The sequence below is a fragment of the Panicum virgatum genome, chromosome 2N (assembly GCF_016808335.1).
Source record: "Panicum virgatum strain AP13 chromosome 2N, P.virgatum_v5, whole genome shotgun sequence".
Taxonomy (NCBI): domain Eukaryota; kingdom Viridiplantae; phylum Streptophyta; class Magnoliopsida; order Poales; family Poaceae; genus Panicum; species Panicum virgatum.
This window is the reverse complement of record NC_053146.1, coordinates 47717670-47729042: the sequence shown is the minus strand read 5'-3', so window position 1 is coordinate 47729042 and position 11373 is coordinate 47717670. Positions and strand designations below refer to the sequence as shown.

The following is an 11373-nucleotide window of genomic DNA, read 5'->3' as shown; positions in this document are numbered from 1 at the left end:
TCCTTCTCATGCGCTGGGAGATATTGGATCCAAGCCAAGCGAAATTCGAAATAAGAAAGCTGAGGCAAAATAGGATCTAATTAAAAAAATGTCAGATTCTTACTGGCCACTGTCGAGATGGTGTATTTTCCTCTGCAACAAAGCTCCAGGAGCTGCCTTCCGCTTCCTGCTATCATCAGAAGGAGTAGCATCTTCTGGAGATGGATCCATGCAATACCATGTCTTATAATTTTTCTGCACAGGATGCAAGGATTCTTCATAAGATTAAAAACTTTATCTGCAAGTACTCGGCAATATTCCTCAAACTCTTACCCAGGTCTTTTCGGGAGGATTGGTTGCCGAGAAGAGTGCTGGTAGTTTCAGGGAATTGTCGAAGTTATCGAGTACTTTACAACATCTTCTGACCACTTCAGAATCAGTCATTGCTTCTGGAGAGAGCCTAGTGGGATCTTTTGTACCTTCATATCAGAAGGCAGGATGTTTCCGACGTTGAATAGGTTGGATCCGACGACTCACAAAGGAGAAGACCACATGATCTCCAGAAACTCCTTTGTTTTAGAAATTGGCAATGGCGCGAAGAATGCACTCGACTTGTTTGCCACCGGGTCCTGCACTTGACCAGTTTGCTTGGACTTGGGGGCACTAGCAACTCTTTCTGGAAGTGGGGATTCGAAGTTCCCGACATGAAACCAGAAACTTTTCCACTCGGTTCCTTTACCCGCTGGATCATAAGCTAAATACTCGTCTTGGGTCTCTGGACGGAGCACTAATTCATACCCCCCGACGACGGCGGGTTTGGCAGCATTTGAAATGGGTACAAGGGTGAAGAAATATTGAAAAATATGGAAGTGGGGAAACATACCAAGGAAAGCTTCGCAGAAATGAGTAAATATAAAAAGATGCAAGATGGATTATGGAGTCAAATGATGCAATTGGATTCCCCAGAATTGCAGAAGAGCATGGAAAAACTCAGACACAGGTATCGCAAGATCATGTTCCACAAAATCACGGAACATGACGGTTTCAAGTGTACCTTCAAAAGGGTAATCCTCTCCTTCGTCTGCACGCCATTGGATTACACCTTGAGTCTGGAGAAGACCCATATTCTCTAGTTCTTGTACAGCCGATTCAGACATTTTGCTTCTGCGCCAGCCTGTGGAAAGATTGGCAACAGCTTCATCTTCGATCTTGCACTTGTTTTTTTTGGGAGCCATCTCAATGTCACGAGTTCAGGCTCGGGGGCTACGAGAGGGGTTAACGGTGGCCACAGGCACTGGAAAAATGTAAATCTGAATTTGACGGCGGCCAGGAGCCAAAGAGGGTAAAACCCTAGAAGTAACAGTGTGGATTTATATGATCTCTGATGGCAATCTCATGAATACCTGGAAGTTCAACAGATGGTTTTCTCTTTTGGGAGGTTTTTGTCATATATTTTGCCACGAGTTTTTGATTCTTAAATATAAATTGAGAGATTTAAATTCAAGACTCGGGGGCTGCGGGATATGTGTATCAGAGATTTATTTTTCAATTTTTTTGAAAAATAATGAAGAAAAATGACTGAAGTGACCCTCAGTCTGATTCTGCGATTCAACCTAAGGCTCGGGGGCTACTCCATATGGAGCGCGAGTACTTCGCGCTCCATATAAGATCAAGATTTCGGAGCTTGAGCACCTCACAGCCTCGGAGCAACCTGAAGTACTTGAAGAACTACTCGACGTGTCTGAAGGAAGGACCAGAGGCAATCAGAAGGATGCTCTGGCTACTTAAAGTACTCGAAGGCGCCCAGCCAAGTACTCGATGCCTGCAGGACTCGGCTACGAAGAGCTCGGGGGCTTGTCAGACCCGGGGAAGCGGGACTGCTTATAGGCATAGAATGTTCTAGAGTAAGAGATAGCTCATGGATGTACCTTACCTCTTTTTTAACTATCAGAATAGGCGTAGAACTGGCTGTAAGTACAAAGGAAACTACCCGATCGTGCTGTAGAAGGACTCCAACTATACTCGGCTAGGACTTTCCATGTAAACCTGTCCCCCCGGATATATAAGGGCAGACAGAGACCCCCTCAAAAGACATCAACACCTAAGGCAATACAAACAACCACACAGAACGTAGGGTATTATGCAACTCGCGGCTCGAACATGTCTAAATCTTTATGTTCGTTGCACCATCGAGTTCCAGAGCAGTCGATCCCTACCTACAAACCTTACTGCTAAGGGTATCCCTGAGCAGGCTTGGCGGTAAACACTGACACCCAATGGCAAGCTTGAGCTCCCCCTTGTGTCCAAGGCATGCATATTTTGGTTGTACTACATATATTTCCAGGCACTGGCGGAGCTTCATTGTGGCCAAGGAGGGCCATGGCCGCCCCCTGGCCAATGAAAATCCCTACTGTGTGAATTGTAAAACGGTTACTGTTCATTAATTTTTAGAGTACATATTGCCATGGATGCCCCCCCCCTCCGGTTAGCTCCTCAAGCTCCCCCACTGTTTTCAGGGTTTTAGATCCTTCTCAATAATTTGGGCTGATAAATAACTATCCAATAATCCTACCGTAAGGATAAACTTTCTTTATCAAACACTTTACTCCACGAAGACATTATAGTACTAGTGTGTAGAGACTAGAGAGTAGAGACTGTGCTGCACTGCTGCCACATTAAAAAAATACACTACACATGACACAGCAGAAGGCGCCGCGCACATATATTCTTCTCGCTGGGTGCAGCCCCAGCGCATATCACATGCAGCGCATTTGCGGATGCATAAGCCTTCATGCCGTGCCGTCGCGCACGCACGAATGTTCTTCCAGCTCGTCAGCTAAAAAAAGGTGCTTTGCTTCGCTTGGTTAGCGCGCTTTAATGGCTGCCGCATCTGCATCTGCAATTAGCCGCATGCAGCACAGTGCCAGATGAGTGATGAGGAGCGGCCTCGTTTGGGCTTCGTACAAGTCACCTGTGGGTGTGGGTGCGGCCTCCATCTCCATCACCATTACCAGCTCACCACCCACACGCTCGCGCCCGCACACACATGCGCGCATGCAGCAGCAGGCAGCAGCTAGCAAACGTGCAGACAATGGCAGAGGGCGCCGTGAGAGCTTTTCTGCATATCTTTCAGTGCTACGAGACGGTACAGATCAGACAGGGGTATCTCTAGCCAAGAGCCCAAGACAGACGAGGGAGGCCGGCCCCCGGCCGGGGAGGGGAAGGGGAGCTGCCGAGCTGGGGAGCTAGTAGACCGAGGCCTTGTTTAATTGTGTCGGTAAAGTTATTGAAATAGAATCTTTACACATTTAAAATATGAAATATAGATTAATTATAAAACTAATTACAGAACTCGTCTGTAAACTACGAGACGAATCTAATGAGTCTAATTAATTCACCATTAGAAGATGTGTACTGTAGCAATTACTGTATCAATTAAGTGTCTAATCATATCCCAATTAGGCTCATTAGATTCATCTCGTAATTTACAAGCAAACTATGCAATTTATTTTTTATTTCGTCTATATTTAATACTCCATGCATGTAAGATTATTTTTTGATATGATAGATTTGGAATTTTGAATTTTGCATCTAAATAAGAGCAGAGAAAGAAGAAAAGAAGGAAGAGAAAAAGCCATTCTGGCACTGAAAACCATGCGCGCGTCCGCATCTGTTTCCATGCCCATCCCTACTCCCTAGCTGGTCTCCTCGACCCTCCTCCTGCAGCGGCGTTTCATCATTTCAGTTGGAGACGAGCGCTCTGTGCGCTGTGCGTGATCTCTGGCGTACATGCACGGACGCATTATTGTGCGTGCTGTTTTGGACTACTAGGGCCATCGCTGAGCCGCAACAGTGAGTAGTGCGGCCTGGGAGCTTTGAGATTTTGGCCTTTTTCAGTTCATTTTTTATTTTGCATTTTTTATTTTTAAAAAATAATTTTTAATATTTAAAGTACTAATTATAGACTAATTATAAAACTAATTACATGTCTCGTCTGTAAACTGCGAGACGAATCTAATAAGCCTAATTAATATTTTATTAGAGCATGTTACTGTATCATTAATGTAGCAATTTAGTGTCTAATCACGTCCTAATTAGATTCATTAGATTCGTCTCGCGATTTAAATCTATTTGTGTAATGCGATTTATAAAAATTTTGTATTTTACGTTTTAGGATGAGCCTTTATCTCTAGTGCGCGTGGTATTTCCCACGCGCGGCCATGGCCACCCCTCCCCAGCTCCCCTCGTGTTCCGGCCGGCGCCCGGCAGGCGCAGCTCGTTGTCCCCCTCATCAGATTCTTCCACTCGGTTCCCCACTTCCAACGCCATTCCTGGCCGCTTCCATTTGGCGCCCTCCGCCCCTCGGTCCAACCGCTGCTCGAATCGGCCATGGCCTGGCCCCTCCTGAGGCCGAGAGATCATCCCCCGCCCACTGCTGTTTTGTGGTCTACCAAATCAAAGACTATTCTCACTCCGAAGAATGAAACAGATCGGTGCATGGTAGATTGATAGATGATACTGCAGTTGTTGGATTCAGTAGTGGTTGGTTGTGATCGACAAAGATCGTGCATGCATGCGATCGATCCCTATCCTTGGTAGGGGGTGGCTACTGAATGAATGCATGCATGCCTGAGCTTTACAAAGGGCATCATCAACTTGCTTTTCATGCATGAGAAATGTTTTTCCAACTAGATCCAATGGGAAGCAAACACCAAAAGATTCCATGCACGTCACAGTGAGCTAGCAGCTAGCCTTCGTCTTCGTCTCCGCTTGGCTACCTCTCCTGCTGCTCTCACTGGACTCCAACACTAAGCAGCTATCCGGGGCGATCAAGCTAGCTATCTTCCATATCAGCAGCATCTGATCAATTACAAAAGCTCACCGCGAATGCGCCAACACGGGCGTCTCGTTGATAAAACAACAAGTAATTGAAAGGTAGACCAGGAAGAAGGCTAGCTAGCTCGATCCAGCCTCTACCTAGAGGACGATGTCCATGGCCATGGCCATGGCGTGCTGGCGCCGCCGCATGCCGCCGCCATCGGCGTCCAGGGGCGGCGGCTCGTCGACCTCGGCGTCGCCGCCCTCGGTCACGACGGAGGAGACGTAGCTGCAGGCGACATCGGGGGGCGGCGCCGGCCGCGCGCGGAACTTGTGGCGGCAGCCGAGGCACGTGATCTGGAGCAGCGTCGCGTTGACCTGGCGCACGGCGTGCTCGCGGAGCGCGTGCGCGCGGCTCAGCTCCACCTGCGCCTGCCGCCGCATCCGCTTGGCGCTCGCCAGCTCCTGCTCAGCCAGCTCCGCGTGCCGCCTCGCCTGCGCGCGGGCCTCGTCCGCCGCCGCCTTCTCCGCCACCGCCTGCCGCAGCAGCTCCCGCGCCTCCACCTCCTGCCTCGCCCTCGCCGCCGCGACCAGCGCCTCGCCGCCGCGCTCGCCCGCGTCCCCGGGCCCGCCGCCGAAGACGCCGATGGACAGCTGCAGCTGAATGGCGGCGGCGGCGTCGCCCCGCGAGGAAACGGCAGGCGAGCTCTGCGCGCCGCGGAACGCCGCCATTCCCGGCGCACCACCGCCGCCCGCGACGCTGCAGGACGGCGGCATGAGCTGCAGCTCGAGGTTGTGCGTGCGACCGCCGCAGTGGTGCTCTGACGGTGGCGTCCGCGGCGACGGGACACGATCGAACCGGCCGTGGAACGCGGCGGCCGTAGGGCTCGGCAACGGCGGACCCGGCCAGGCCGCCGGGCTGATGACGACGTCGCTTGACGGGCTGGTGCTCGACGCTGTCCGTGACAGCGACAGGGCCGGCGGCGGCGCCTGCTGCCGCGACCCGGCACTAGCAGCAGCCACGCCCACGCCGCCGCCGCCGCCTCCACACGCCGGCGAGGCGCCCGCCCGTGCCCGCCCGGCGGTGCAGGTGTCCTGGTGCTCTATGAAGCTCTCAACCCTGCGCGATGCACACATCACCAAATTAGAGAACTAATAATCATCTCGTCTGTGCCAATAACCAAGGATGCGTGCATGGCCGCGTGAACTCAAGAACAAAATCCAAGGCTGAGATGAATTAACGTATTGCATGTGTGAGCGTGTGAAACGACGATGAATTAACGTCGCTGCCACCACGGCTAGAGGATCCAAAGACGCCGGCGGTGTCAGGCGTGGAGTTCTGTGCCCTGGCGCTTGCCGGGCATCGAGCGGCGCGCCGGCCAGCAGCGCTGCCAAGCCGCTGCCTTTGCCGCTGCAGCGCGGGCACAAAGCCGGGAACTATACCCCCAAGCCGAAGGCAGCGGCGGCTGGCCCTGCCCTGGCCCCTATCGGGAACACATGCGGAGCAAGCAACGGGCCAACGGCAAAGGCAAAGCTACCGAGGGGAGGGATCGATGCACTGCGCACACGCCCGCCCGCACGCACACGGAGGAGGGCGCGCTGCCCTCGGGAATTTCGCTCTGATCCACCCGCCGGCCGGCCTACCTTTCCTTTCCCCGTTAATGCCGCAATAATAGCAGACATCCCAAAAGGAAAGCGGAGCCGGCGCCGGCGCCGGCGCCGGCACTCACTACCACGCTGCTGTGATGTCAGCTTCAGCCTTCGGCTTGGCCCGGCGTGCAGCCTCATCAGATGTAGTACTACTCCAGTATCAACGACGGCGAACAAAAGGAAGAAGAAAAATGTCTGCGACGGTTTCAATCGATTTTTCTCGACGGACGCTGGAAGCTAGTAGGCAATAAGCAGCAGATGAATGAATGATTTGTGATTACCGACCGGGAGAAGACGCGGCCGCAGTCGCAGGAGTGGCCGCGGGTGCCGCAGGTCTTGAGGTGGGCCTTGTAGTCGGAGTGGACGGCGTAGGCCTTGGAGCAGCGGGCGCAGGCCCACTGGCGGTGGCCGCTGTGCTTGCGGCGGAAGTGCTTCTTGATGCCGACGAGGTCGCCCAGCGCGTGGGAGGGGTCGTGGTGCAGGCAGCTCGGCTCCGGGCACACGAACACCCGCTTCCGCGCCGCCTCCCCGGCCTCCCGCTTCAGCAGCTTCCACGGCACCTTGTGCCGCCGCCGGTGCATCTGCAGGTTCTGGTCGCGCTGGAACCCCTGCCCGCAGATCTCGCACACGTACCGGTCCGACTCCAGCAGCGTCCGCGGCGACAGCGACACCACCTCCGCGTCCGGGTCTGCAATCCATTGTTTAGTTTCTCTCTGTACAGACTGTACATGCTGCTGCAGGAGACGGATCGATCTCGGCAGGCAAACCGCCGAGCTTTGCCGCTACCATGCATGATGTAACCAATTGGAGGAGGATTACCTGGTGTGCCGGCTGGCCGGCGCTTCTTCTTCGTCGTGGCGGCGGCGGCGGCCGTGGTGGCGATCTGCAGCGAGCAGAACGGCTCCGGCGTGGCGTCGTCCGGAGGGGACCCGGCCGCGGGGGCGCAGAAGCCCAGCATGGGTGACACGAGCGAGCGATCTTGTGAAGAACTAACACCGCTAGCTCCAACAACAATACTACGGAACAGCAACAACAACAACAAGAAGAGCCAGGAACTAAAATTTCCTCCCTTTCCCCAACCTCCCCGGCCGGTTGATTTGATCAGGCGAATGGGGGTGGGGATTGGATTGGCCGTATATATAGCCGCAGAGCGGCGGAGGGGAGAAGAAGGGATCAACAACCAGATGGGAAACAAACAAGAAACGAGGCCAAGCAAGGGAGGCGAGTACAGCTGCCGAGTAATAAGTACCGGTAGTATAATAATAAGAACTCAGCTTGTGCTGGGAGAGAAGGAATTAAGGAGAGGGGGGGTGGCGGAGGTGGTACCGTGGTAGGAAGAAGGGGTCTTGGAGTCGGCTTTTGTGGAGCTGCAACAGAGACAACGCCAAGGAAGAGAGAGAGGGAGAGGGAGAGGGAGAGAGGAGGAGGAAGGCAGCTTTCCAAACTGGCTTTAGGTCTTAGCAGCTTTCTTTGGGGGGTTACAGTATATGGGATGAAAGGGGAGAGCTGGTAAGTGTAATATGCCACTGGGGTTTGCATTGTGTCTTATTAACTGCCCTTGCAGCAGCTAGCTAAGAGTACAGGAAGAGGAAGACGATGGAGATGGGCATGCATCTCAGCTCAACCCATGCATAAAGGCCTTTTTGGAGCATGGAAAGTGTAATGCACAAAGATGGATGCCTGTTTGTTTCTTTGCTTGCTTGGATGGAAGCTTGCAGTTGTTGGCTAGTCAGCTACACTGGACTAGTCCCAAGCATGTTCTTATTCTTTTCAGTAATTTAATTCCAAAATCTCTGTATATAGGTCTTGGATCGAGTTCAGTTATTCAGTAAGAATTCCACCTGCCAGAAAATCACAGGTGTAAAATGACCGGATTCAAGGGGCAGTTCAATTATGCGGTCCATGAGGAACTGTCTAATCCATAGCTGCAGCACTGTAGCAGCTAGCTAGGCCTGCAGATATTTCCCTACTGAAAAAACCCCCAAAGGTGATAAATGTAGTGAAAACACTGTACGTTGCAGTTCTCTGCGTTTCTTCATTACAGTGTATCTCTGTTCTTTTACACCCAGTATGGCAGTATATATAAATATTCAGTAATGCAAAGTAGTCACGTCCGGACAATGGATACAGCAGTACTACTTAGCACTTTATTAATCTAACTGTTTTTTATGTTCTTCAGTGATAAACAAGGATTTTTCTCATATCGTGATTAGCACCTAAGATCCTACTGTCTCTGCGTTTGTCATTCTCCCCAGAAGGATTCGGCCGGTTTGGCCTTGAGTTTATTGCCCAAGAGGAATGATGGGTTTGGAAGCTTGTGGAATTGATAATCCAGAGCTAAATTGTTGATTGATCAATAAAATAGCTTATCATCTGCCATGCCAGTCGAGTAGCTTGCTGCTGCTAGGCTCCAAATGGAAGGTTTTCTTGCACCTGGGCGCCGAGCGATAAGCTGTATATATGCAGGGCTTCTGCTGTTCTGCATGATCGAAAGGGGTGACATTTGCGGTTATGGCTTTACTACATACGGAGGAGTACTAAGGTCGTATTTGGTTCCAAACTGTTGTGGGGTTCTAGGGGTACCCACAGCCGGGTGGCGGAACGCACCCACCTATTCCCAGTGAGGGAGTACTCGGGGAAGTACTAGGCGATGGGGCTGGATCTACCCAGAGAAAGGGACTCAAGAACACACGATTTAGAGTAGTTCGGGCCGCCGGAGCGTAATACCCTACGTCCACTGGGAGATGTATTGTTCTTGGTGGTGTGTATGAACCTATCCTCTGCTGGCCTTGGCTCTCGCCCAGCCTGAGGTTTTCTAGCGGCGCCCCCCCTTTTATAGATCAAGGGGGAGCGGATACATAGGACGTGGGTGCCCCGACAGGTGGGCCCAACGTGACTGTGGCTACAGTGGTAGCGAATCTTTCCTCCGATATGCACACTGCTGCTCTTCTGACTCAGGGGGGTCTTTTCTTGTCCCGTCAGCTAGGCGCCCGTTGGAGTAGCGTAGCTTGCGGCGTGGCCTGCTGAGGCTATTATGTAGCGTCATAATGGGCGAAGCCGAGCCGTCGTATCCATCTGTCACGGCAGGCTGGCAGATGCGGTATGGGCGGCGCCAGCGGCTTCACTGCCTTGGTAATACGCGATCAATAGTGTCCCCTGGTCAATGAAACGCCTCAGCTTCTGCTATATCAATGCAGACGTTCACCTACCGCAATAAATGCAATGGTGGGTGAACGTTGGTATGGAAACCCAGACGGCCATGTCTTGTAGACACGTGGCGGCTCCGGACCACCCCGACGTGGGGCGTCGATCTCTTCCCTTAGTGAGGGGTCCGGTTATTATACAGGGGGTCCGGGACCCCATGAGGGGTCCGGGACCCTGCGGGGGTCCGGTCTCCTTGGGAGGTCCGGAGCCCCGGCTGCTTGCGCACGAGTTCCTGCCTCTTCCGGGACACGTGGTGTCTCCAGGACCTTTCCCAACTGTGGAACGGTCCGGGCCGCTGCTGGGAGAACAGGACTCCGGACCGCAGGGGTCCGGCTGTTTGGATGTAGTTAAGGATAACTACAAGATCCTTGCCTGGACACAGCAAGAGGGGGTACCCCAGTCCTGGGGTACCGACAGTGGCCCCCGGGCCCACCTCGGGTGAGGTACGAACCCGCAGGTGGGGCCACCATCGTGATGTGTTCCTACGCAAGTTGATTGCGTTGGTGTGCTCATGGAGAGAGCGGGCATCCCGGACCCCTGAGGCCGGTATGCCTGTTCCCAGGTTCAGGTACTAGAGTGCTCTCCATTGGGCGACGAAGGTGTAGGCTTAGGGTGCGGAACCAAGCTAAGCGGCTACACAGACTTCGGATCGCTCAGGGAGTAAGCACCACTTCCCGGACCCGGCTCTTGTCGACCGTGGCGAGCGGTCTCCGCCGGAGCGGGCCACCGGAGTAGACTTGTAGCGACCGTGGCGAGCGGTCTCCACCGGAGCGGGCCACCGGAGTGGACTTGGAGCGACCGTGGCGAGCGGTCTCCGCCGGAGCGGGCCACCGGAATGGACTTGTAGTGACCGTGGCGAGCGGTCTCCGCCGGAGCGGGCCACCGGAGTGGACTTGGAGCGACCGTGGCGAGCGGTCTCCGCCGGAGCGGGCCACCGGAGTGGACTTGGAGCGACCGTGGCGAGCCGTCTCCGCCGGAGCGGGCCACCGGAGTGGACTTGGAGCGACCGTGGCGAGCGGTCTCCGCCGGAGCGGGCCACCGGAGTGGACTTGGAGCGACCGTTGCTGACAATCCGACTAAGCATGTTACCGGACCTCATAGTAAGATGCAAAGAAACCAAGCCTTATACTAGAAGAGAGCCCGGGACCTCTAAAGACAGCAATCTTGGATACTAGAGTACTTGTAACAGGGTAGTGAAGTACGTAAACTTAGGGTACATTACCAGGCTAAGCCACGCGGAGCTTCTCTACCCCGGGATACAAATACCACTTCTCCAGAGCAGGTCCTTAGGGGTCCGGACTGCCTTCCAGCTAGAAGGGGTGTCTTCTCCTGACCACAAGCCAGCAACTTAACTTGGATTGTTAGCAACAAAGGTAAACTCCGTTCAAGAGGAAAGAATAGTTAAACCAAGGCGAATAAATGTAATCAGGGTGGAGCCTAGGTAAAACCGAGAAAGTAAATCTCCTTTATTATTGTGGTTGTCACGGTATACATCAGAGGTCGGGATTACGAGGTCGGACCTCCACCGCTCCGGACCGTTTTTTGCCTGTTTGTGTGATAGGGCCAGAGGTCGGGTTTACAAGGTCGGACCTTGACCGCTCTGGACACACACGTAGGCGCCACGTTATTACAAAGGAGGAATTCTCTTAGTCTTTTCTTAGGAGTAACCTTCGGCTGCATGCTATACAGCGTGTTCTTCGGAGGTGAAGGCGCCCTGGACGT

General features: G+C 53.4%; 1 protein-coding gene across 1 annotated transcript; it reads right to left on the bottom strand.

Moving 5' to 3' along the window:
• Window positions 1-4614: 4614 nt before the first annotated feature.
• LOC120660833 (protein indeterminate-domain 16-like) lies at window positions 4615-8066 on the bottom strand. The gene is made up of 3 exons (XM_039939477.1): window positions 7267-8066; window positions 6733-7135; window positions 4615-5917 (listed from the first exon to the last, which is right to left on the bottom strand). Exons 1-3 carry the CDS (start codon window positions 7403-7405, stop codon window positions 4957-4959), a joined length of 1503 nt encoding a protein of 500 aa, XP_039795411.1. The 5' UTR covers window positions 7406-8066; the 3' UTR covers window positions 4615-4956.
• Window positions 8067-11373: the final 3307 nt, after the last annotated feature.